Source organism: Solanum pennellii, chromosome 9, assembly GCF_001406875.1.
Source record: "Solanum pennellii chromosome 9, SPENNV200".
In the NCBI taxonomy this organism is placed as follows: Eukaryota; Viridiplantae; Streptophyta; class Magnoliopsida; order Solanales; family Solanaceae; genus Solanum; species Solanum pennellii.
Genome location: NC_028645.1, coordinates 79251259 through 79278891, shown reverse-complemented (window position 1 = coordinate 79278891; position 27633 = coordinate 79251259). Strand labels below are relative to the sequence as shown.

Below are 27633 nucleotides of genomic sequence, written 5' to 3'. Positions count from 1 at the left end.
TTTGTCTGTTTCATTAAGATTTAATAATTAATTATATATTATATAATTTTTTGTTTATATTATGTTTTTTCTTTATCCCAATCAACGATTAAGACAAATGTGTATACTTACATGTCAACTATAAGTCAAATTGTCAAAATTATGAATTCTAATTTCAACGTTTATTTATCAAAAAATCTAAAATTTTATTTTTTACGAGATGAAAAAGAAAAAATTTATGGAGTTCGATAACATTGTGATAAATATTCAAAAATTATTTTTTTTTCAAAAGAAAAAAACTTCATTATAATTTATAAACTCTCACATTAATAGATATCAAACATGAAAAAAATATTGATATAAAACATTTAATTCAAGATTGATAAACTGATACTAGTTTTACTTTTTCTTTATCATATTAGCTACGTAAATTTGCTTTAAAAAAGTGTTGTTATAACAAATCAAAAAGATATTTATTTTTTTCAAATCAATTATATTTTCGATGAATAATTTATACAAATTTATTTTAAGAATCTTAATATTTTACATTCCGAAAAGATAAACGGAAGTTAGTTAAAATTCTTATAATTAATGCTATGAATTTTATTCTACTTTTGTATTAAACTTTGTATGATATTAAAACAAATCACATAAAATACGTTATCAATAAATCTCTTATTACTAAGAACTTTTGGGATATATATTTTTTTTAATTAAAAAATGATAATTGAAAACATTTTGATACTATAACATTAACTTGTTTTTTCAAGTAAAATTTCCTTTACAATTATGAAACTTTAATTTTTTATCAGGTGAAATGCATGTTTAAATATAACTTTTCAATATATCATATTTTTAGCTTTAAATTTACAAACTTTTTTTCCCAATGTTCAATCAAATTTATGTCTAAATGCATGCTTAAATATGATAACTTGATTCCATTTAAATCCCCAATTTATTTAAAATTACATAAAATAATACCTTCTTTAAAAGAAAAAAATTTTAAATTAAAATTAACTCACTTTTTAAATTATAATTCTAGAATAATTAACGAAATAGTTCAAATATGTTCCTCACTCTCTTGAGAAATAGTACTACTAAAAGAAGAAGGAAATGAAATGAAATGAGAGAGACCAATCACATAATACCATACACAAAAATGCAAAAGGTGTTATAGGAAGCCTAAGTAATATTGGATCGGAATCAAGTAGGATCGAGAATTAATTTGAATTCTTTTAATAGAAAATAATATTATTTATAGAGTTATAATAAGATAGTATTAAATTTCTTTTTCAAACTTCTTTTGTATTTGAAATTTTTAATTTTATTAGTGGATAATATTAGCGTTCTCTTATATTATGAGCTTCGAGGTTGAAGCAGGTACGTCTTCATCAATATGACTCCTTTAGTGACGATATTTTTGAAAAAACACACATACTTTTGTGTGGATTTTATTTAATAATCTTAAGTTGTAGCTCTATTACTTTAAGAATAATTAATATTTGTATAAAATTTATAATTATTTTGAATAAAAATTAACAATCGATAAAGAAAAATACCCCAACTCTAAACGTCATGAGGAGACTCTTTATATTAAATTTATGAGAAAAAGAATGACGTATTTTACTACCACGAAAAAATATATTTCTATAATTTATTGAGATCAATTTTATATTATTTAATTAGCACCATTTAAAAAATAAATACCCGTGGCTAGCATGATCAAATTTTTTTATAACTTAGTAACAGGTAGATAGGATAAGAGAGAGTATGATATTGTATGGTGACGAAAATTAAAGAGACTTGTTTGGATAGTGCCATAGTGGATGAAGGAAAGAGAAGGAATTTTCCTAGACATCGAAATCACATAAATATCTATAATTTATTTTATTTTTATTTTTTTCGTCCGATATTATTTGTCATAATTTCTAATTTTTAGGGTCAAACTATAAAAACTTTGTCTAACATTTTAAGATATATTTTTTCATCATATTAATATGCAAAAAATTGTAATTTATAGTACTTTTCATATAATTTTAGAATATCTAATTTTTTATTTAAAATATCGAATTAATGGATTCAATTTATCTTTGAAAATTAGTCAAATTGACTTTTGATAATCGCAACATGACAAACATTTCCGGACGGAGGAGTAAAAGATAAGAATAAATAAAAAAATTACTCTTTCTGTTTCATTTATATGACACTATTTTTTTTTTTTGATCAATTTCAAAAAGAATGTCGCATTTTCTTATATGGTAAATACATAAAGGTACGATTTATCTTTTATCTTTGTTGATCTTACTTAAGTACTCAAATATATTTATGAGAAGAGAGAAATGTGAGTTTAATGTTTTGAAGTTTGAAGGACAATTTGATAAATATTTTAAAGTTTTCATTATTTCTTGAATTCCGTTCCGGATCAAAAATCTTTTCAATTTTAGGTTGAGTCATACTAACTTATAATCTTTCCTTCCACTTTAATTTGTTATGTTATATTTTTCAACAGGAACGGAGCCACCTTGTACGAAGAGGTTCGTTCGAATTCTTTTCAGCGAAAATTATATTATTTATACATGGTTAAAATAATTTTATATGTATATATAATAGATCTTGAACTCCCTTTAGCTACTTCACATGTCTATTTATGCCGATTTTAAACCTCCTTATTGAAAATTTGGCTCCGTCTCTATTTTCAAAAATCGGTTTTACTAATTTTCAAAATTATATTAATTTAATTTTAAAAAATTTAAATACAAAACTATAAATTACAAGTTCTTACATATTAATATGACAAAAAGTACGTAATTAATATTTTTATAATTTAATTTTAAAAATAAAACATGATAAATAATAATAAACGAAAGAAACTATAATTTAAGACCAAAAAAATATTAGTAACTAATGTGAGCATGTGAGGAATGAGAATGACGTGAGGAGAGAGCTGTTTGGATAAAGAATTTTCCCAAAAATCGAAGAATGAGGGGGAAAAAAAGCAAAAGAAAGAGGAAAAAAAAAGCTGAGAAAGTGGGAAAGTGGGGTCCAATTAAATGTGAAGGTCTCACATGGGTTAAGTCAGAAAAAGTAAAGTTATTTGCCGGCCTTGAAAGCACTACAAACACTAGGACACTACTCTACTCTTATCCTCTTTCACTTAGGTTAGCTATCTTCCCTATTTCAACTTTTTTTTTTCGCTCGTTGATATTTATATTAAAGTTTGATTGTTTTAAAAATTTGTGTTTTATTTAATAAAATAGTATCTGAAGTTCTTTTATATCGAAGATATAAACATAAAAATCTTCAATTAAGTAGGTTTTTGATAATGTAATATCATATCACGATATAATATCGTGAGATGAAATCAATATTTGAACATTTGATTATATGCTAATTCTATCTCATGATTCTATATCATGAGATATGATTTTAGGCCAAATACATACGCAGGTCCCTAAAGTTGTTCGCGCTTTTCCCCAGGTACCTCAACTAACCAAGATTCCTATTAAATCCTTTAACACCCTATAATTTGATCCTTTTAAATATTTTTGGCTGATGTGGAGTCAAATTTCAATAAATTATTTTTGGTAATTAGGCGCGTGAGATGAACCTTCCCCACGTGGAAATTTTGACCAATACACTCCAACCCCAATTACACGTCAGTGCCACATATTATGTCATCAAACCTAAAAATCAATTTCCCCCCAAATCACTTTTAACCCGTTTCTAAACGAGAAAACCCTAACAATCTCTCCTTTTCAATGACTTTTACAGCTGAAATTCTTAGATTTTAAAGTGATTTCGAGTGTTTTGTTGAAGGAATCATCGAAGATTGCAGACGATTATGGAGTTCATTCGCGATTTTCGAGTTGACGAGTGTGAGGTAAGTGACGAGCATGTTGTTGTGGTTGTGTGTTTTTAATATATGTGTTTATCCTGTGTTTTTTATTGATATATACTGGGTTTTAGTATCAATGTGGTTGTTGTTGTTAATATCTAGATAAAGTTAGGGTTTTTTGGTTTTTATTGTTCATAACTGTCAGAAAAATTTGGAGCCTTGTTTCAGGGAATCTTATGGACGCCATTATTATAACTCGTTTTCATCATGGTGGTAAGTTTATTCAGGACAAAACTGGAATTACTTATAAAGGGGAAGCCGAGGTGGAATATGTTAATATCGACAAGGACCACTTCTCAATAATCGAGTTACTTTTTTACACTAAACAATTGGGGTATATTACTGTTGGTGGGTTCTGTGTTAAAGACCCCACAAAAAATGGCTTTATTGAGGTGGACACTGATTTAACATTAGTAAATCTCATCAAAGACCTAAAAGATGGTGACTTTTTAGACATTTATGTAAAGCATGTGGTGGATGATGTAGAAGTGGTCACAACAGGTTTGCTTTGTGGGTCTGTCGTTGAAGAAGACTTAGAAGATATAAATGTGACTGCAAGTGAAGGGTTGAATCATGAGGCTGAATCTGAAAATGTTAATGTGGAAGTTGAGCCAGGAGATATATCAGATCTAGATGTGGAATGGACTGAATCAAATGAAGAAAGTAGTGATGACTCTCAAGAGGATGCTATTCCTGATGTGGATGACTCTGAGGTTGATGAAGAATTAAGATCTCTTAGAAATGAAAGGAGAAACAAAGTGAAAAAGAAAAAACCTACTCAAACTGAGGAAATAAAGCTTGGAACAGCTGGTGTTGATAGAGGCTTTGAAGACATAGGAAGGAATAAGGCTGCTAGATACACTGGAAGACTAGGGGGTGATGAGCAATATATAGATAGCTCAGAATTGGACAGTGAAGACAGTAGGGATGAATTGGATTCAGAATTTGTGAAGGGTGTTGATTTACCAAGAAGAAGAAAAAGTAAAAAGGTAAGATTTGATCCTGATTGTGTTGTAGCAATTTTTGAGCTTGGTATGGTATTTGAAAGTGCTGAACAATTTAGAAAAGCTGTTGCAGACTATTCTTGTCAATATAAAACTAGGTTAAAATTGAAGCCTAATGACAAAAAAAGAGTTAGAGTTAAATGTGAGGACAAGAAATGTAAATGGTTGCTGTTTGCTAGTATAGATAAAGATTCTGGTGATTTTGTTGTCAAAAATTATTATCCTGTGCATGTATGTCCTCAATCGACCAAGAACAAGTTGTGTACATCTAAGTTTGTTGCAGAAAAGTTCAAGGATGAAATAACCTGTCAACCATATATAAGATTATGGGAAATTCAGGAATTAGTGAGAAAAAAATTTGGGTTATATGTTGGAAGAACTGTTTGTCATAGGGCAAAAAAGAGGATTATCAAGGAGTTCTTAGGTGATTGGAAGATGGAATTTTCAAGATTGTGTGATTATGCAGACATGATTAAACATACTAATCCTGGTACTTCCTGTTGGGTGAGGACAGATAGAGAGTCTCAGCCAGGAAAAACTTTGTTTGTTTACTTCTATGTTTGCTTTGATGCATTGAAGAGGGGGTGGTTGGAAGGATGCAGAAAAATTATTGGTTTTGATGGATGTTTTCTGAAGGGTTCTTGCAAGGGAGAATTGTTGGTTGCTGTTGGTAGAAATGGAAATCAACAGATGTTTCCAATCGCATGGGCTGTTGTTGACACAGAGACAAAACATAGTTGGAGTTTTTTTCTAAAGTACTTGATAGAAGATCTGAACTTAGGCACAGGACATGGACTGACTGTTATGTCAGATATGCAGAAGGTTAGATGGTTTTTGCATTGTATCTTGTTCTATTATTTTTTTTCTTGTGTTGCTAATACTTTTTAATGTTTGTGCTACAACTGCTTACATAGGGCCTTGTACCAGCTTTATGTGAGTTGCTACCAGATAGTGAGCAGAGAAGGTGTGCTAGACATATCTGGTCCAACTGGCATCAATTATGGAGTGGTGAAGAAAGAAGGAAACAGTTCTGGAGATGTGCTAAGTCAAGTTTTGAAGTGAAATTTGAAGATGAGATGGATAAACTCAACAAATTAGGTAATAAAATTTGTGAGGACTTGTTGCATTATGAAAAAACTACTTGGTGCAAAGCATATTTTAAAGAGCATTCTAAGTGTGACATTGTTGAAAACAATATGTGTGAAACTTTTAATTCTTGGATACTAGTTGCTAGACATAAGGCTATCATAACTATGCTAGAGGAGATTAGGCACAAGATAATGGACAGTAATATTGCAATGAGGCAATCTGCTGAAACTTGGATCTCAGATATCTCTCCTATGGCTAGACTAGTACTAGAAGAGAACAAAGATCTTGCTAGATTTTGTGAAGTTAGATTCAATGGTGATATTAAGTATGAAATCTTAGATGGTCAATACAGACATATTGTTGATATAAGTAAAAAGACATGTACATGTAGAACATGGCAATTGAGGGGCATACCATGTCAACATGCTGTGCTTGCATATCAGCACAAAGGCATAGAACCTGAACATGAAGTGGTACATTGGTATAGGAAAGAGACTTTTTTGAAGGCTTATAATCATTTTCTACAGCCAATACCAAACATGAAAATGTGGCCTCACACTAGTGGTGTAGTGATTGAACCTCCTGAACCAAAAGTCATGCCTGGTAGGCCACCAAAGTGCAGAAGAAAGGCAAAGAATGAGCCTAGAAAAAAGTATGGAAAGTTATCCAAAAGAGGAGTAAAAATGACATGTTCACTGTGTCATCAAGTAGGCCACAACAAAAAATCTTGTCCAACATTGGTAAGTTATTATTCTCTTCTAATACATTTACAATAAGCTTCAATTATTTACAATAATCAATTATTATTACTGTATTAATAGGCTGAAATGGGACAACCTGGAGGCTACCCAAACAGGAAACCAAGCTCAAGCCAACCATCACTGTCTAGCCAACCATCAAGCTCAAGCCAGCCACCATTGTCTAGCCAACCATCAAGCTCAAGCCAGCCACCACTTTTTAGCCAACCATCAAGCTCAAGTCAGCCACCACTTTTTAGTAGACCATCAAGCTCAAGTCAGCCACCAGTATTCAATCATCAAGGCAGTTCTATGTGTTTTGATTCTTCAGCTGTTAGAAGAGAGCAACAACCTGCTAAAAGCAGAGGCACATGCAGAGGCACTGGGAGAGGCACTGGGAGAGGTACTGACAGAGGAACTGGTAGAGGCACTGGGAGAGGTACTGGCACTGCCAGTGAAATTGGAAGAGGCAGTGTTTTCAACATTGGAGGTGTATCAAGTCAGCAACCTGATCAACCAAGGGCTGTGGAAGCTTCAATATCAACAGGAAGACAAAAAAGGACCAAGACTATAGGATTTGGCATCTATACAAATGCAAGTGGTAGTCAAACCTTTAATGTAAGTGTATACATAATTTTGTTCATTTCTTACTCTACTATATAAAGTCTCATTTTAAGATATTTCCATGCAGCCTGGTACTTCAGGAGAAAAAGTTATCAATTCGAGAGTTTATAAGGATGCATCTCCAACAAATATTGATATTGGTTATAAGCCTCGAGGACTCAAGTGGAATGGTGGAGATGCTGTCACTGGTTCACAGTTGCAACGTATCACTCAGTCAAGGAAAAACAAGCGTGGAACATCTAGTGCACCAAAGAATGCCTAATTTATGTAGACTAGTCACTTTTTGGTTGTGTAATTAGCAGCAGAAATTTGTATTGACTGCTTTGAAACTTGGAGCTCACTAGAGCAAATTAATGGCATGAATGATCAATTTTTACTGCTTTTGAGGCACAAATTATCTTCATTCCTTCAATTAAATCATTACAATAAAAACACAAGGCATTTACAATAGAAAAATCGATCTAAATTGCCCATAAAGAACACTAGAATCTACCATACATACTTTTATGAAGGAATCTAATAGAAGACAAATGAATCAACTAAGATTATTTTGTTACACAAATCCAAGTAGCCAATATCACCCCTACGATGATGCATATTATCCATACTTTTCTTGATCGATTCCTCTCCAATTCATATGTTTTGACTCTTTTCAACAAACCCCATATCACCCTCCTAGCTTGAGCAGGCATTTCATCATCATACCATCGAAAATATCCACATCCACCTCGTGCCTACAAAATTAAAGAAAAAAATTGAATTATAAATAAGGTGATTCTTTACTATATTGGACAAAAAAAATGAATTTGATTTACCTTTGAAGTTTTGCAACAAAGGAACCTACGTCCAGGATTGGATTGCGTCCATGAGGTCTTCATTTCCACAACGTTCCCACATTGACATAGTACCTTCGCAGTTGAAGAAGAAGAAATCGATGAAGAAGATAAATTCGACATTGGAACTTAATGATTAAGAAGAAATCAATGAAAAAGAGATATAAGAGGAGAAATAATGATGAAGAGAAACAAAAGAGGAGAAATAAGGGATGAAGAGAAACAAAAGAGGAGAAATAAGGGAAGAATGGGAGAAATTAGGGTTAAAAGGGGGAAGAAGATCGTTGGTGGGTGGTTGAAGCTCCACATCAGCACTTTTAAAGCGTCTGCACGCGCTTACAGGACGTGAGATCACGTTTGGCTCCACATCAGCCAAAAATATTTAAAAGGATCAAATTATAGGGTGTTAAAGGATTTAATAGGAATCTTGGTTAGTTGAGGTACCTGGGGAAAAGCGCGAACAACTTTAGGGACCTGCGTATGTATTTGGCCATGATTTTATATTCTAAAAAACCCATGATATGGAGTCATATGAGAATACCATATCATGACTTGAGATACTCTAATACAAAAATTGACCTACGAGTTTATATTATGTTAAAATAATTTCACCTTTATATCTACTAACCATTTATTTCAAATGTAAATAAAATTTATAATCACATTATCACTTTTTAAAATTTATTATTCTAACCGACATAAAAAATATTATTTTCATCAATATATAATCACTTTAACTCACATTTCGCGATTGTTAAGTAATAAAATTTTGAAGAGCCAATAAAAGATGTTCTATTTTTACTCAAATACATTGATGAGAAGTGAAAGTTATATTGAACAATTACTTGAGTGGATAACAAATAACTTTATAATAACTTATTATGCGATTTTATAATTTTTTGTTTATTTGATAAGATTGAATAAACAATTGAGACTATTTTAATAATTTTTAAACTTATGAAATTTTTATATTTATGAGAAAATATACAACATCAGAATTTCATATTGCATGTCCAAACAAAACTTTAATTTCATATTATGATTTCATATCATGATATCATTCGCATGGCCAAATGAATCCTAAAGAAAAAACAGTCTCATCTATTATATCATATCGATTGATGGTCTATCGTTTTTTTTAATAGCCAATTAGACACCAGGGCAGAGGTAAGTGGAGATTTATAGGTATAGACAAATCAGTAATTTTTATGTTAATATTTATATTAGAAAATTAAATAAATATTATGCGTATATTTAATTTGTGAACCTCCTAATAAAATTAATTAATGACTCAATGATAAAGAAGCGGTTATGAAAATGCGTTATTTTTTCTCTTCAATTCTAAAATTTATAATGACCACATTATTTTGACAACAACAGTTATATCTTTATTTTTAGATCTAAGTATTTTGAATATAACATTGAATTTGACATAGATTATTAGTTTCATTACACACTATTATATTTGACTAACTAAACTTAAATACGTTTGAAATCTATTACATGATATAGCAAGTGATTTTAAATTCTTGTATATGACTCATAATAAAAAATCTCAAAAAAAATATTAAAAACACTCAAACACTTAACGAGAATTTAGGAATGTATGTATTTTCATTGTTCACTCATCTTGCAAAATAAAAAGTGTATTTAAGTTCAATTAATCAAATTAATAAGTGTTTTTAAGATTGACAATAATTTTATTGATGAAATTAATAACTCGGTCCGAGTTTAGATGTAAAGGTTGTTTATAGTTGTACCTTTGGTGGTTGTATATGTACAGTTCATTCCACTCTGATTCTAACTTCTGCCCAACTAATTGTTTGCCTACCAATTTATTGCAAAACGTAAAAGATAACGTATTTTTAAAAATATAAACAATCACTTCACGCATAAATAAGTGCTACCATTCCCATTTTTTATTTTTATATAAGAAAATTAAAAAGGGATAACAATGTTTATGGTTTGATTTTTGTATTATAATTACGTAAGACTTTGTTTTCTCAATATATAAATTTGATAAAACTTGTGTTTATACAAATTAATAAATATACTATTTAAATAAAATATAAAATTAATTTAATATAATATCAATAAAATATGACAATCGAAGGAAATGATATAGTGATGGTGGTTCTAGGTGCAACCCAACATTGTGGTAGGCGATGATAGCAAGTCTGGTTCGTAGTTAATCGTAATGCATAGTGATTGACAATAACGATAAATGGTGATTCTTGACGGTATTAGTTAGTGATGACAATTACTAATAATGGTGAACGATAATAATAGTTAACAGTGATAATGAATAAATAATGATGACGATCAGTGATATATATTGCGAAGCGATTGTGGTGGTTTATGTTAGTAATTAGAGGTTGTAATGAATTAATTTATCTTTACTACATTAAACTCACTGTTTCTATAACCAATGAGTTTAATGTATCAACCAAGATAATTTTATTAGGATAGTTTTTTCGTAAGACATTTGACATTTATTTGTGTGAGCTTGGTCAAATTAGTGATCTCGAATCTCGATAAAATTACACGAGAGCTATAGGCTTTAGGATCACCATAAAACTAACTAATTCTTTTTTTTTTTTAATGTGAGATATGAGACATTATTATTTAAAAAAGAAAATTTTAATTTAATTCACGTCAAATATAAATCTAAAAAGACATAAAATGCTTCTTAGTGAGAGGTTATTAATTCTTCGACTCATATCCGAAAATTTTTGTCATAATATAAAAGAATACTTGCGCATTTTTCAAATTATAAACTAAATAATTGAACTCCTTATTTAATAATTAATATGGTGAATTTTAAAGAAGAATTTAATTTAATTATTCCATCACACTCTTATGTACTTTAATTCAATGTTATAAGAGTATCAACGTGGAGTGGAATGATATGAAATAACCAGAAGATAACAGAATGGAACAGGCATGCGCACTGCCTGCTGTCCTCTTGTCTTTTTCACTTTGTTCGTTTGGGCTCGTCACTCGATATTTGATATTTATATTAATATTTAATTTGATTATATTTAAATTTATGTATTATAAAATTTCAATTTTAATTTTTTGGCTTAGAGAGACATTTTCTGCTAAACTTCTTTTCATTTCTAAGAACATAAATTAAAAATCTCTGATCAAAAATAAAGAAATCTTATCTATTACATCACAATCTACGTTGATATCGTCCTATTGGTCTATTTTACTTTTAGGATGACTCAATAAATAGTAAAAGTTGATGGAATCTTAGGATGAAATGAGACCATAATATATTAGTAATATTTTAATTTCAATATGTGGGTATTATTATTATGAGTGCATGTGATTAGGCTTAACTAATTATGCTCTTTGTTGTTATTTGATAATTCTGAAAGACAATAATTATATCCACTGCTCATCTACATTTAGTTGCCTAACCTATTCGTCAAATTTCAAAAAGTATGCTTTTCAACTATTTTATAGTATAATATATTTTGATCATATCAACTTACGCATATTATTGTTAATTTTACAATGCATACCTTATCTCCTACCCACTCAAATAAAAAAGAAGAAATTATCTAAAATTTTGCCTCACGTTATATTTAAACTCAAATCAACATGCCTTTTTTCTATTAGGGGGTTATGTGGTATTGACATTTTATGTATGACTTATAATTTTACGGTGTTATATAAAGGGTAATTAAATTTAGAAGCTAATTACTTAGATACACAATGATATGCAATATTATAAATCTTATTATATTTTATTACGTCTAAGTACGTCTAGATACGTGTATACATGAAGTCAAAATTAGACGTAATTTATTCAAAATATACAATATCCAAATGAATTCTCATGTGTCCAAAATACATACACAAATCTCGCTTGCTTCTTTTCCATCTCGCTCGCGTATTTAATATCCCAAATACATGCGAGTCACATCAGATACGTGTGTCTGATTTGATTCACATGTATCATGAATGCATAAACAAATCTTGCTCAACTCCTTGTCCTAACTCGCCTCTCTCCCTGTTTTAATCTAGGGCAACTTTCACATATAGCAAACAAAAAATTTATATTTATATGCTATAGCAAACTTTGCATAATTGCGCTCCATAGCAAACATAAAACTGTATAATTTGCTATACATATACAATTGTATAATTCGCTGGCCTAAATTGTATAATTCGCTGGCCTAAATTGTATAATTCGCTGGTCTATTTCGCTGCAATTGTATAATTTGTTTTGCATACAGTTGAATCGAATTAAAATGTATGTATATTGCCTAATTATAAGTGTATAGCAAGAAGATATATGTTTTTCTCGCTTTATACAAAAACAGAAACACAATAATACACTTCTGTTGTATAAAGCTAGAGAAAATTGTATTTCACTGCAATTGTACAATTCGCAATTGTATAATTCGTTGGCCTTTTTCTCTGCAATATTTGAAGTAAAATGTTTGTAAATTGTATAATTAAGTGTATAACACGAAGATATACATTTTTGCATGTGTATATACAATTTTCTCTCGCTTTATACAAAACAGAAACAAAATTATACACTTCTGTGTATAAAGCGAGAGAGGCGAGCGAGAATGGAGAGTGGCGAGCGAGATTTTTGGAAGAGAGACGCTGGCAAATTTTAGCTAATGTTTGCTATGGAGCACAATTAAATCAAACCCTAGCTATTCCATTTAATTTAGGTTATTAGTTTACTATTATATACAATTTTCCAGCAAAAAAATTGACATCGAAATATATGTATAATACAGATTATTAATTAAAGAGATAAGATATCATTATTTCAAACCATATGAAAAATGAACAAATAATGTTGTATGATTAGGTAGTTTGTTTCTCCTTTCCCAAAAGAGTGAGTCTTGCGTAGCAACATAGATGAGGTATCTTTTCGTTGTTTTTTTTTTTTTTAAAAGGTATCTTTTAGCTAATAAGTATAATCCAAAAGAAAAAAAATTAAAGATCAATTCTAATATGAAATTCAATCAAACTTAACATATACTACTATCAATGTATGTGCTACTATTGATTGAGAAACCCTAAACGGGATTTTGTAAAAATTAAAAATAAAAAAAGCTTTTCTAAAAATAAAATAAAAATAACACTGCCAAAAAACACCAACAGAGAATTGATTCCTTCTTGACCACTAAAAGTTTGGAGAGAGACAAGGCACTTGAGTCCTGCTTTTGACTGAAAAATATTCTTCTCTCGAGACAAAATCCAAGGACAAAAATAACAACTTCAAAGTGACATCAAATCTTAGTAACATTATATTTTACAAAAATTTCAATCAGCACAAACTACAACAATTAAAAAGGTCTTAAATTTAATTCAAGAAACTAATAATTCATGACCACATGTATCATGAACAAGTGCTATTGCTTGAATTATAGAACTTGCATCGAATAATGTTGGTGTTGTATCGATGGGCGATCCTTTAAAGAAAATGATTTTATCTCAAATTTACCAGTAAAATAAAACAATCTTAAAGCAGAGCAAGATAATACTGCTTTAGCTAAACTTGCACCAGAACTTAATGCTTCTGATTGCAATCTAGTGAGACTAGTAGTGCTTAAGATATTAACCTGCAATAACGAATTCCTCGTTTTCAGGTCAAAGTTTTGAGGCATAGTTTTGTACTAATACCTGCAGGGGAACCATCCTAAATTAAACCTTGAGACAAATTTATGAACCATGATCATTGGTACACCCAGCCTCAAATCGAGGAAGGACGAGAACAAACAGCAAGTCCATTGGACTTCGAAACCACTAATCTTGTGCCAGAGATGTTTCACTACAAGAGAAGGGAAAAGAGACATGCATGGCATTAATATCTTAGTCCTACCGTTATACCAGAGAGCCCCAACTCTCCGATTCCCAAGGGCAACACAAGTAACACGAAACGACAATATCTAGAACAGAGAATTGAGTAATACTCTCAACTTAAGCATATCTCAAACACAAATCTATTGACCTGGTTCTAACCAGATGGCTTGTAATCCAATCGGCTAGCGATGGTTATCTTCTTTCGGAAGTCGAAATCAACCTTCTCTAAGTCGTTAACAGTGCCCAGGTAACCATAGAAGACCCTCTTCTTTTCTCCAGTCCGATGATCATACTTGCAAAGGTCAGGATTGTTCTCATCATCCTTGCCTAGAGTCAAGGGCTGCAGTCGAGCCCAACCATTTCTCCCATGATTATCTTTCTCAAAATATTCAGCTAACCGCATGGCTTCCGTCAAACCTGATTGGTCACTTGCAAACTTAACCAGGGTAACACCTAGATGACCGTCTCTGCTATACAAGGCCTTTGCCTTGCCACCGTGAAATCCAATACCTGAAAGAAAAATTGGCAATTGCAGTAAAGAAACGTCAAGAGATGCAGACATAGAGCTAAAAGACAAGCCTGAAGAAAGGATGACACTGGTGCCTTGTAACCAGTTCCACATAAATAAATTGGGCAATACACTAAAGTAAAATAGGAAATTGAAGCATAGGAGGTCTCAAGAAAGATATAGTCCTAAAATCAACAACCATTATAGAACAAGCACTAACTCAAGGTGTTTAAGGAAAACTCCTATGCATAATAGCTACTTAAGCGGCCATACCACCGCCCAAATAGTCTACCCCTTCCTTGTTTATATAAAAGATATTCCTATTACCAAAAAAAGAACAAACACTAGCTAACGATCAAGTTCCACACACAAGACACTAATGATTACAAATATTAATAGGAAGTTCTAATCTGACGTTGTCCTCTCAGCTTTTTGTTTCAGAAAAGGTGAAAAATGATAGGACAAGGAAGGAGGACTGATAATGAAACCACTGGCAAAGGCATTCATGGCATTATCCTCCCACAGAATAACCCATGGTTGGCAACGCATAGTGACCAGTATGGTGGTGGTAATAATAATAATAATAGCAACAATCAGTGGCGGAGCCACAAATACTTCAGGGGTGTAGACCAACACCCCTTTGTCGGAAAATTACACTGTGTAACAACAACAATAATAATAATAATGCAATTCCTAGAACACCAAACTATCTCTCCCTGTATCCACAACAAAGTTAAGCATGGACCAGGAAAGGAAACTACCCTGCTGGAAAAAGGTTTATTGAAACCAAACCAAATGTATTTCAACAGTAGAGATGTACAGATTATAGAAGACTACCTCTCCCTGTATCCACAACAAAGTTAAGCATGGACCAGGAAAGGAAACTACCCCTACTGGAAAAAGGTTTATTGAAACCAAACCAAACGCATTTCAACAGTAGAGATGTTGGAAGTGAGGTCCAAGCTCTAGAAGAGAGGACAAACTCAAGTTGCAATCTCATACATGTTGACCATGTACAAACAGACAACTAAAAATACAATCATATCACTGAGTTCCTCACAAAGAATTGCACAGGTTCTATTTCTGGGAAGATGTCAATTGTAGTAATTGTCAAACATCTCAATGAAAGTAGAACCATGCCTGAAGTCACATTACACCGACCATCAGCAAAGATTTAGCTTTTGGACATTGTGAAACATGAAGAGTATACTGGTTACGCAAAATGCATGAAAAATAGAATTAGTCCAAGAGAATGCAATTAATGCTCTAAATACAAGTTAGCAACACAAATGGCAGGTTACACTGAATCCCATGCAATCCACATTATTCTCCGAAATGTATAGTGACATGACTGAAGAAATATATTCTTAGGCATGAGAATGCAAGAGCATATCAGCCTATAAACAATGCTTTTCGCTGCTTCTGATTCTTGTTAGCATTACAATAGGCATGCAATCCGCCAAATTCATTTTTTCTCAAAGGTAACAGAACTAATATTGAGAAAATTTTAAGAAGAGCCAAGGGGCTTTTCTGAAAGAAGTCGATTTGTGGTATCCTTCCAGACAGTAGCAACTAAAGAATGTTTTGACAAGTAAGATGATTCATCTCGTCTGAAGCGTACCACGAAGGTGCTGGAATATTTACAATGCAAAAACTCAGTCTCCCTCCGTAAATGTACAGAACTAAGGAAACGTACAAGGGAGTCTATTCCATTTACATTTGAACTTTTACCGCAGAAAGACAACCTGAAGAGCGCTTTTTCATAAAATAAAACTGCAATGCCATTAAAAGTATTATCCCTAATATCAATTCGGATGTGACTTAACACCCTAAACATGATAGGATGTTCCCTCCCTCCCTCTGTGAGGCCTTTCATGTCAATTTCCTTGACAAATCATCTAATCAATAAAAAATATACAAATTCAAGTCTAAAATCTATTAACATAATTCTACAAACCACCAAGTTTGCTTTCAGATTCCACTGCAAGATGTGATCAACATATTTAAGATTCTAAACTGCCTCAGATTCTATGATTCTTGGCCTAAGAGGCAACTCTCACAGAACACTATCGAAGAGCACACTTGCAAGTAGACTAAAAAAATAATCAGAAACTGCTAGTGTGCAAGACGGCGGTGATTAAGTGAGACCACTGACAATGCCGAAACACAGACCATCAGCAAAAACGGCATTGTAAATCCATCAAATGGACAGACAAATTACGCAAGTACTCGTCCTAAAAAAAGGAACACAGATATTGGGTGGAGATTTTTTAGATGTGGAAAGTAGCTATGACTGTTATACGTCTGCAAAAGGATAGCGCAGTGGAAACTCCCCTTGATGAAACGATGGAAATGAAAAGAAACAGAGATGGATGTCTTACCTTTAAGGTAACTATCCATTGCCTTGTTTCCCAAACCCTCCATGCGCCCATCATCGCGTTTTCCTGTGATAGTGTTATGGATTATAACCAAAGGCGGCCACAAAACTAGATCATCTCGGTTTGCAGTTGCTTCATCAGCAGATAACATCTGATATGACTTTGAGTGATCAGGAGGTGTCAAATAGTTCCATCCCATCAGAACACATAATGCTTTGTGGAAGGCCAAATGGTCCACAAGTGAATCAGCACTATCCGGGTTGTAGGCGTGCATAATGAGAGAGTGCATATCAGGAAAATCTTTTGCAGTCCTGTGTGGTTTTCATGTCAAAGTTACGAAGTACTTCAGAGTTATTCCTCAAATTCCAAGTTAAGATAAACTTAAGTCTAAACAAAAGCAAAAGCATTGAGCAAGAAAAGGAAATTCGGGTAGTATTATTTCAAGGTGTGGAACTCCACGAGGTGCAATGATACTACTTTTGTGTTTTCGATTGTTTGCAGATGCAGCACATCACAGCTAAAATTCACCCAAAAATGAGATGTAAATTGCCATCAGCCAACAAATTGTCTTTACACCTACTCTGAAGGGAAAGAAATCTCTTTAGAGGTTGCAAAGGGAAGTCAAACAAGTCAGTCTCAATTGAATGTAAGCATTGAGATTTTCTCCACAGAGCAGTAGGATAAAAGAACATGTCGTACAAACTACCATCATAAACTTACCACCTATTGCAAACTTACTATGAACAACATTACAATCAAATGAGTAACAAGTACAAAGTAAAGCATAGAACAGCATACAGACCGTGCACATAACTACTTTTGCTGTCCCATAACAAGAATGGGAGAAAACCACAGCTGAAGAAATTAAACAGGACATACTTAATTTTCCTCCTTCGCTAGTTTCCTACAAGCAGCCTTTGTCATACTATATTTTTTTAAAGTAAAAGGGTGGATGTATTGATCACCAGCAAACACCGGAGAATGTGCAATTAGAATCAGTACAAGTTGTGTAAAGTGCTCAGAGATTCAATCATGGCTTCAACATCGCCAAACTGCACTAAAATGGAAGTGTAGAAATACATTTCTGTTTGACTACCCAACAGATTCTTTTTTTGCTCTCAAATATCTAGTGTTACTTCCCTTCGAGGTGGACCACCATATGGAAAAAGCGGGGCCATTCTCGTGCTGCAACAAGCCAACAACCACAACCAAGATAATGGAAATGTTCAGCAATCACACAACAAGAATTCATAAACAAGAGATCCCTGATTTAGCACGCATTAACCTGTTAAAACTCAGAGGCGAGGCCACACTAAAAAGTGGTAAATGTACTAAAAACTGCTCTGATTATCCACACATCACATACCATTTTCATCTCCCATGGAATGCAACAACCTGGTTCAACCAGCTTTATCCAAGAAAAAATAAAAACAATGCTGTTCCACCAGTTCAGCCACATATTGATAATACAGCATTGTGAAAGTAGAAGCTACTCCTCCACCAACAGGACCCTTTTTAGTACAAAATGAGATAAGATTCGAATTCTTGACAAAGTTCAGAACAAGGTACAGATAAAAGCTTCCTATGGCCTAGTGATCTATAAAAGAGAACTACTCAAAGGGCAGAAAACTCCGAAAGAGTTATGCCTAGATAATATGAACCCATTGATGGGATTCTACCAAGGTTGACTGCCTTCAAATCATTTAGTCGATAATTGCATCACATATGACTAAATCCCCATACGTTAAATATTCAAATCATGTTCATCAATCTACATACATCTAAAACACAAGAAAGAAAAACTTTAAGTCAGATACAGTTGTATTGTTGTGTATAGAGTACCACTAGTCGAGCATTTAAGCATGCAGCTGCTCGAATCTTTGCTTCATGTTCTACCGTTGGGAAATGAAAAGGCCCACTCAACTCATCACAAACTAATGTTATCAAGCATCTAATTCATGGATAGAATATAGCTCATCTAAAAAATTCTTTAAAAGTTTCATGGTGATCATCACAAAGGATGAGCAGGGAAGAGCAATAGCTCAAGTAACCAATCAATGAAGGAGTAGCTTCCGAGGTTCAAATGCCTCACCAAGAAGAACAAAGAATCAACACAATAAACTCTGTATGGCTAGAAGTTAATCACGAGAAGCTAATGAATTACATTACACAGACAGCAACTAAGCTATAACTGTCTATCAAATATGCAAGTAAATAAAAGCATATAGAAAAGGCTCTCCCTTCCCTTCTCTCTCTCTCCCCCAAACGCATATATGGATAATGGCTCCCTTGCTCTGTATATCCGTGACTAGTCTAGAACACTAGTATTATACTTTTTAAAAGCAATGATAGGATTAAGTAAAATACGAAAACTGGGACAACGGTAGAAGATAAAAACAATACATAAATGAGGCCTCAACAGATGCTCATAACTAATGGGGTGGGTCTCCTTACAATGCTTCATTTTACTTACATTTTCAGAACATAAGTTGAGTGTTGAGAAAACATTGTTGTTGTTACTGATATTATTGTTCATCTCTGTCAAGTCAGAAATAAAATAAGATATACAACCAACATTTCATGTACACTCAAACATCCTTTAACTTCTTCTGAGCTATGTCACCTGCACCACCAACGACCCCCACCTCTACTTGTTATATGAGTCTTCTTTTGGGTTTCTTTTTTCACTTAATAACTATTGTTCTTATGCATTAGAACAGATTCCCACTTCGACCCATGCACCTGGATCCTATGAACTAAACATGAGATATAGAGACTACTTGTTGCATTATGTGTAGTATAACATCCCTATACCCTATATTCGGATTGCTCCCTGATACAATGCTATATTGATATCAGTTACAATCTTAAATGAGAATTGAAGCAGTCATTAGCAGCAAAATAAATGTAGCAGCAGAATACTCTATACTAAAACCTACAGAATTCTTTACTAAAAACAACCCCTACAAAGTTCCAAGTCAACCTAGTCCCACATTTGATCTGATTAATTCCAACACTTAATTTGCATACCAAGCATAGAACATTTTGAAGAAATACAGCATTAGAAGTGCAAATAGAACAAGGAAAAATCTTACATGAAATATAAAGTATATAGTCTACTCACAGCACACCAATAAAATTAGATCAAGAAAATAAATATGGGAGTTAGTAACATAGGTTGCCATGGGGAAAACTTACAATGGAACGAGATACACTATTGTTAGCTCGAGAATTAGATACGATTAGTAATAAAGGTAGCTTATCTAGCAAATGACATGGCTTTAAGAATGCCATCTCAAAAACAAGAGACAATGATACCAACACATATGAATCACGGACCAACAACATCTCAATCCAAATTTAATTGTAAAACAACATTACTAGAGGTAAAACAAATGACCTTTTAAGAATAGCATATGACCACACATCTATTTTCAGTGATATTGCAATTACGCCTTCAAGGAGATGAAGACTGAAGAGAGAAAGTGTGAGCGAGTAAGAAGAGAGAGAGTTCAGCACATTTACCAACATTCAAGGGCAAAGACAACTAAACTTGAACAGCTTATAAAAAATAATCTAAAATAAGAGCAGACCAGAAAACAAGCCATCCAAACTCTGCCCGAGGGAAACTTCATGCAGACCTCAAAGTGCTGTGGGTAACGAGTTACATAACAAAGATAAATTTACTACGCAAAGCAGTCTCTCATTTTCTAAATTGAAGCTACCTAGCTATTTGCTGACAAATCAAGACATAAGCTCAACCATTATTTGCCACATGTTTCAAATAAAACATGATCATGGCAGCAGCTTAAGTCAGCATCTCTAACAACTAAAGTTAATTATATCAGTTCTCTAAGAATCAAACACTTTCTCCAATTAACTTGGAGCTAGCTAGTTCCTTATCTAGCTGCCAAAGGCCCTTATAATCCCTACCTACGATATCTTCTGCTACAATAGTTCAAGTTTAACAGAAATGGTCTCAAAACCCAATCCTGAAATACACATGAAGCACCCCAAAAGCATAGAATTTAACTTTTCTAGTAGATACTTTTAGTATGTGCATGAAAGTAGCATCTACTGAAGAAAAGTAAAAGGTCATTTTACTACTTATCCAAAGACTATCTAAATCAAAACTGAACCAAAACAAGCATTCAATCAGCACATCAACAATCTAAAACATTAGAAACACAAATAATCCTAGTATAATCCCACACCTGTTGCAAGCAAGACACTGCAAACGCCCCTGCTTTCCATCAGCCAAATAACTCCTTTTGACATTAGCAGTGTCAAAAATTAACTTCACCATAGGCAAAAAAGACTTCTTTAATGCACTTTGATCCACCTCATTGTGCTTAGTCCTACTCGCCCTCCCTTCAAAACCTCCACTTCTCATATATTTTGGTGGCCTATTCATTTCTTCTCCTCTACCCATATACGAACTACTTGACCCGGGCGGAACCGGACCAGCATTTCCATGTTCCAACACTTGTTGCCTTAACCTATCAAGCCCATCCTTTCCCTCGTCACCAAACTTCCTCTTCATTGCACCATCACCAACACGTCCCCCTTCTACCCCTAACGGATTCCAATGATCCGGATTCCTATTCCTCATAAACCCATCATCCGGAAACTGCCTCTCAAATCCTAACCCCGGCGGACCACGAAAGTCCGGCCGGGGAAAAGCTGGAAAATCCTGATAATCATGGGGTAATGCGAAGTAAGACCGTACTGAACCATCAGCTAGAACTATGGTCCTACGTTCAAGCATGTGAAACCCATATAAAGGGGGTGGAGGTGGGTCACGAAAAGGGAAAGGGGGCAAGCCAAAGTGAGCATTCGGGTCGGGTTTTGGTGACGGTTTGCTAATGGGTTTCGGATTTGGAGTCGTAGGCTGATTTGGGTTTGTGGGTTTTGGAGAGGGCTTCGATTTGGGGTCACCGGATCCGGATGCAGCGCCGGCACCGGCTACTGAGGTTTTGGGATCGGAAGAAGGTTTTTTTCCGGTGGTAGATTCCCATCGGGATTTCCGGTGTGAAGCAGAGGGAGCTGGCTTGTTGGAGGAGGGTTTTGGAGGGTTACCTCCTGCCATCCTCTTTGAGTTTTCTGATGCGGCGACTGAGTGCTTAGTATTTGAAAGAGTTGAGAGAGATTATCAGTTATATGTAGAAGGAGAAAAGAAGATTCCAGTAAAGCGGAAGAAGGTAATATATATGAAAATTATTTGTCCAATATTGTCAAATTTATATTTGTGAATTAAATTGATTAGATAATGAAATTATAATGAGACAACTCGCAAAAAATCGATAAAAAAATACGTTTGAGTGAGTTAAACTTAGATACAAAGAAGATCTATCTCGAGCTTTGATGAGTTTGACCACCATTGTAGAACTTTCAATTGTTTGAACTTAGCAACTTTATGTATATATAGAATTAAATGAAATTCATGTGTTTTTTATTTGTAGCTACTTTTGAAAACCGTCGATGATTATCTTAAAATTTTATGTAACCAAGTGATTTTTTGAATTAATTGTAGTTTGATTTGTGCCTTGCACATGGCACCGCGTCTAGGAGCTAGATGGGCTCTAGTCATGACACCCGATTATTGATGATAGCACATTGAACTTTTCCTAAATAAAAATCGTTTTTCACCAATCTCTCCATTGTTGATTTCGCTATTCATATTCGATTCGTGACTTTTGCTAGATGTCAACTTTTGACTCATTCACCCATCAAATCCAGATTTCACTTCGTACAACAAAGTTACCAAAGAAGCAAATCGTAGTTGATAAATAAGGTATCAAAATATTTTAAGACTTCGCATTAATAAATCACATATTTCATGTTCTTTTATAAATAAATATTTATGCTATTATAAACTTTGAAATACAAGTAATTTTACAATTAACTCATTGATCCAAAAAAACAAAAAAACAAAAGCAATTAGTCATTCTTTAATAAGGCTTTCGCATTATACAAACAATCTATTCACGTGAATATATGTCTTCTTCTTTTTTTCTTTTTTCTTTTTTGTAAAATTTTAAATGATGAATCTATTTTTACCATATATAAATTTATGAGTCAAATAATATTTAAAAAGAAAAATTAAAATCAAAACTTTTAATTTGAATTTCAAAAATTCTAGGATCAAACACTTACATAATTTCCTAGGTCATTCATACAAATATTTCTATTTCGGGTTGGTGGTTAATTTTTACTCCTTGATTCATTGTTTTTAATTTTTGCATATTTAATAAGTAACAAAAAAATAGTGAAAAATACCATCAAAACAAAAAATAATAAAGATTGCAATGCATACGTATGTGTATATTTTTGTATCACAATATAATATAAGTTATGCCTTGTCATAACTAATTATGCTTCCTAAGCTTATGTCGTTAAATACAATAAGTAACAGGAAAATGGTAAAAAATACCATAAGATGAAAAACAATAAAGATTATATATATCTTTGTATTATAATATAACATAAGTTAAGCCTTATCGTAACAGTAATACTTCTTAGTTTCTACAGAGATTATATTGTTAGAGGCAAAAGTTTAATTCAAAACTCACAAGTATGTCTTATTTTCTACAAAAATTAATGTCGATAAATACATAAGTTCAATTTCAAATTAAAATTCACAAACTTATTTCTACATAACTTGTGTCTGATAAGACAACAATCCATATGACTCAAATTCTTATGAAATTATACCTTTACATGAAAAAAGAACGAAAGAAAATATGTAATACAAACTATTGTAAGATGATTGAGATTCTTTCACCCTTAATTAGTATTTTTAGATTTGAATTCAAGGTGTGAAAGAATATTCTATTGGAAGCACTATCCAAAAATGAATCTTGTAATGCACAAATTAAAACTAATCAAGTTGTAATTAATATACCGAACACCAAATGAAAAAAAAAAGAGGGAAAAAGGATAAATGTACTCCTAAACTATCATAAATGGCATGCAGATACCCTCCGTTTATATTTTTGGGACATTGATGCCTCTGCCTTCCAAAAATTAGAAGATAATATTTTTTATACTAACAAACATACCCGTGTCATAATCATATCCACCACTGGACATTTATTAAATATCGAATCAACGAATAAGATTGTGCCACGTATCCTTATTTAATATTCTGTTAAAATGAAGGACATATATGCTTTAGATTTTAAACAACAAAGACATAAATATCCCAAAAATATAACAGTATAACAGATGATATGTGCATTACATTTACGATCTTGGGATATATTTATATTTTTTCCTCAAAATATGCAACAGAAACTATTGAAGGTACCAAAGTGCAACTGAAAAGTAATAGAAGGTGCATATAGTAAGCTGTGAAGTGTGAACCAAACAGAAAGCTATCTCATACATTTAGCTAAGAGCTATTGCTTCTGCCACTCTTGTTCTCTGTCAATTTTCATCTCCAGCTTTAATTTTCTCCACCAAAGTTGAAGTCTTTCAGCTTCTTGAGTGTTCTGTGTGTCTATTCTTTGGTGGGTATTCTATATTTTTGCTTTCTTGGAACTAATTTACCCAAAGAAAGCTCCTTTATGACTTTTGGGTCTACCCCAATTCCTCTTTTCTATGTTTAAGAAGAATTATACTTTGAAAGTGTTATTTATACATTCTTGATTTTTGGTGGTCTAATTTATATATGTGGGTTGAGTTTGAGCTCATTAATTGAAAGGGGCAGTGTGGTTAAATTCAGTTTACTGAATTGGTTTGGATTAATTAGCTATGTTTTTCTTGTTGATTATGTAATTTAGTTAATGATTCTTATTTTTGTGAAGGTTTCTTCTGATGTGTATGGGGTAGCTTTTGAGTTAGGATGGCTTTCTTCATTCCAATGAATGTGTATCCATTTGCCATTTCTTGCTCTAGTCAAAAGATTCAAGGGACTGATGAATGTAAGATTTTTTCATGTTTGATGTACTTAAGTTCCAGTTCTCTCTTTTAGTCTGTTTCGAAAAGAATGTCTTTTCCATTTGACAACTCTTTAATTCCAATTTTTACAAGTAGACATGTTTAAGATCACCTGATTAAATAACATTTTGATACATTTTATATATCTTTAGTTTATGACTACATGATTTAAAAGTCGTTATTTACTTTCTTAAACTCAAAGCTAAGTTAAAACCAGACAAACAAATTGAAACGGATGGAGTATAATTTAGCATCAAGATGCACAGCATTTTCTTCTTCTTGTGCTAAAGAGACTTTTTTATAATACGAATAGAGATGGACTTACATCACGCTACATGGATAGTGAAGATTCATATAGCCATAGACATAGTTGTGTTGTTGTAGACACATATTTTCCTGGACTGCAACAGTTCAGTTGTTGTTAACCTACAATTGGCTGGACATAGGTTTCTTACCTCGACGGACAAATTACTATGATTGTTTCCGAGTGAGGCACTGGCTGGACATAGGTTTCTTACCTCGACGGACAAATTACTATGATTGTTTTGCGAGTGAGGCACTGGAGATATAATAGGAAAATGAAGGATCAAGGAAGATAACTATGATGCGATTACCAGGATTTGTGTTATGTGAACATGCTGAGAAGCTTTATATAGATCATCTTGATACAAATGTTGTGAGAAAATGCTTTATGATGTGATCGGACTGTTCAAAAATATTAAGTGTGTTATTGCCTACAGCTTGAAAGTTAAAAGGAAGAGCTAACCAGGGGATCTGTCCTCCTTCCTTATTCTAATTTATCCAATGGAAAAGATAAGCGTGTCGCGGCTTCATTTTTAGGTTTACTTGTCCCTTTCGATTTCAATCATCACAAGGCTGTTTCAGTGTCCAGTCTGATATATTTTCTTTCTTTTTCTTGTGTCCTTGACATATATAGACCTCTCATGAGTACTGCATTATTCACACAGTGTAGTGATTGAATTGTTCCTGATTCCGGAGAGTTTTCTTTTCCTGATTTTGATTCTTTTTAACATAACAGATAAACTACAATCACGGAGTTCTGGTATATTATCATCTAAAGAAGAAGGAACTCGTCGCCAGCTTCTTGCAGTAGGTTTTGCCAGTCCTTTGGTTTCACTTTTAACATACAGCTGCAGCTTAACGGTGCTACCAGCTTGGGCAGAGGATCAAGAGATTCAAGACAAGGATGAAAGTGTGGTTGGGGCTATTAAGTCCTTGTTTGATCCAAATGAGACAACAAACTCAGGAAAAGTCTTACCAAAGGCTTATTTGAACTCTGTAAGAGAGGTGGTGAAGACATTGCGCGAATCATTAAAGGAAGACCCAAACGACATGTCTAAGTTTAGACGAACAGCTGATGCAGCAAAGGAATCCATCAGGGAATACTTGGGTGGATGGAGAGGACAAAAATCAGTAGTCAATGAGGTAATCCTATTTTAACAAACAAAATGCGGTGGATTCATTGTTTTCAAATATGTGTAGAAAATTAGAAACATAATTGGCTAAGAAGGACTGCCATGCATACTGACTTCAAATTTCAATTTTATAGAACCTCGACTTCTCACTTCTCAGGTGGTTGTTATAATTAGATGACATATTAAAGATCATTTCAGCTTTCTCGAGCGCCTCTTAGCTGCTCAGGCCCTATATGCAGTTACCTTGCCTAGTTGCCTACTGTCAGTATAAATGAGGTTATTTCTTCTCAAACATCCACCGATACAATTTTTGAATTTTGTTGTTTATTAAATGGTTCTCGGACTTATTTGGATAGGAGGGATAGAATAGCTGTGCCGTTTCCTCATTTTAGAGTCATATGTTTGAGAAACCATAAAAAATTCAAGTTGTACAATAAGTAGACTCTGCCAGTTCAATTATGCATTTGAGTTTTGCACTTCTAGAGCACAGATTGCAGAAAAGAAGACAGAAGAAGTAAGCTTGCTGATGCACCTCTGCAGCAATTACTGCTTTCTTTCATCACTAACTCATTGCTTGTAATGGCATTATAGTTTGTGCAAATCAACTGTCAGAAAGAGCTTTTAGAGGTCTTGTGATATAACCTGATCAATAGTATAAATCCCTTCCAGTCATTCTGAAGAACACTTGCCCCCTTCTAGCAAGGTTGCCGGCATACAGTTAGAAGGGGCTCCGTCGAATCCTGTCATGATTGTGCTTGTACCTGGCTAATATATAATTATTGACATGCATTTATGCATCAATCTACACTAGCATGCAAAACAAGACTTATATTTTAGGCTTTTTTTTTTCTCCTGTAGTGGAAGCAGAAATATTTGACAGTTAAGAACATCCATGTCTTCCTGAGTTTGTTTCATCTGGTCATTGTTTTGACATCGTGCTCAACTTGCAGGAGTCATATGTTATGCTAGAGAAAGCTATTAGATCTCTGGCCAGTTTTTATTCAAAGGCAGGCCCATCTGCTGCACTTCCAGAAGAGGTAAAGTCAGAGATCTTAGATGATCTGAATAAAGCAGAAGAAGCATTGTAACATGGGGTGGAGGGTCAGTGGTACATGGTGGAATAGTCGAGGTTGGCTCGGACCCAACAGTAGTAAAAAAGAGCCAAAAAAGAAAAATTGTATTATGGTTCTTGATACACATAACAAAAGACGCCATTGCAGTATATTATCTTCTGTTACAGTATGCTCAATTAGGTATAGTCTAATTGATAAACGTACATTTTGTCAAACTATCTTTTGTTGCATTGTTTAGTTCATTAGCCCCTGTCACAAGACCTATTTGTGTGAAGATGCATGAAAGGAAAATGAAGAA

General features: G+C 33.2%; 3 protein-coding genes and 1 long non-coding RNA gene across 7 annotated transcripts; 2 read left to right on the top strand and 2 right to left on the bottom strand.

Annotated features, from left to right (window-relative positions):
* The first annotated feature begins 4035 nt into the window (after positions 1–4035).
* LOC107030443 lies at positions 4036–7717 on the top strand. 2 transcript variants are annotated; one of them, XM_027919516.1, is made up of 5 exons: positions 4036–5700; positions 5793–6707; positions 6789–7177; positions 7214–7322; positions 7396–7717. In XM_027919516.1, exons 1-5 carry the CDS (start codon positions 4051–4053, stop codon positions 7588–7590), a joined length of 3258 nt encoding a protein of 1085 aa, XP_027775317.1. In that variant the 5' UTR covers positions 4036–4050; the 3' UTR covers positions 7591–7717. The 2 variants fall into 2 exon arrangements, with proteins under 2 accessions (XP_027775317.1, XP_027775316.1); XM_027919515.1 differs by having other exon boundaries at positions 6789–7322.
* LOC107030842 lies at positions 7699–8380 on the bottom strand. The gene is made up of 2 exons (XR_001458154.2): positions 8144–8380; positions 7699–8062 (listed from the first exon to the last, which is right to left on the bottom strand). It is a non-coding gene; the product is annotated as an uncharacterized LOC107030842 (long non-coding RNA).
* A 5456-nt stretch (positions 8381–13836) lies between these two features.
* LOC107031258 lies at positions 13837–22079 on the bottom strand. The gene is made up of 3 exons (XM_015232561.2): positions 21100–22079; positions 16889–17196; positions 13837–14509 (listed from the first exon to the last, which is right to left on the bottom strand). Exons 1-3 carry the CDS (start codon positions 21972–21974, stop codon positions 14154–14156), a joined length of 1539 nt encoding a protein of 512 aa, XP_015088047.1. The 5' UTR covers positions 21975–22079; the 3' UTR covers positions 13837–14153.
* Positions 22080–24205: 2126 nt separating this feature from the next.
* Positions 24206–27595, top strand: LOC107031302 (photosystem II D1 precursor processing protein PSB27-H2, chloroplastic). Of its 3 annotated transcripts, XR_001458196.2 has the most exons (5): positions 24207–24396; positions 24694–24810; positions 25866–26272; positions 26420–26538; positions 27213–27349. XR_001458196.2 is itself a non-coding variant. In XM_015232625.2 (4 exons), the coding sequence occupies exons 2-4, from the start codon at positions 24732–24734 to the stop codon at positions 27348–27350; spliced, it is 624 nt and encodes a 207-aa protein (XP_015088111.1). In that variant the 5' UTR covers positions 24206–24396; positions 24719–24731; the 3' UTR covers positions 27351–27595. The 3 variants fall into 3 exon arrangements, 2 of the variants coding, with proteins under 2 accessions (XP_015088111.1, XP_015088110.1); XM_015232625.2 differs by lacking the exon at positions 26420–26538 and having other exon boundaries at positions 24206–24396; positions 24719–24810; positions 27213–27595; XM_015232624.2 differs by lacking the exon at positions 26420–26538 and having other exon boundaries at positions 24209–24396; positions 27213–27595.
* The last annotated feature ends 38 nt before the right edge of the window (positions 27596–27633 follow it).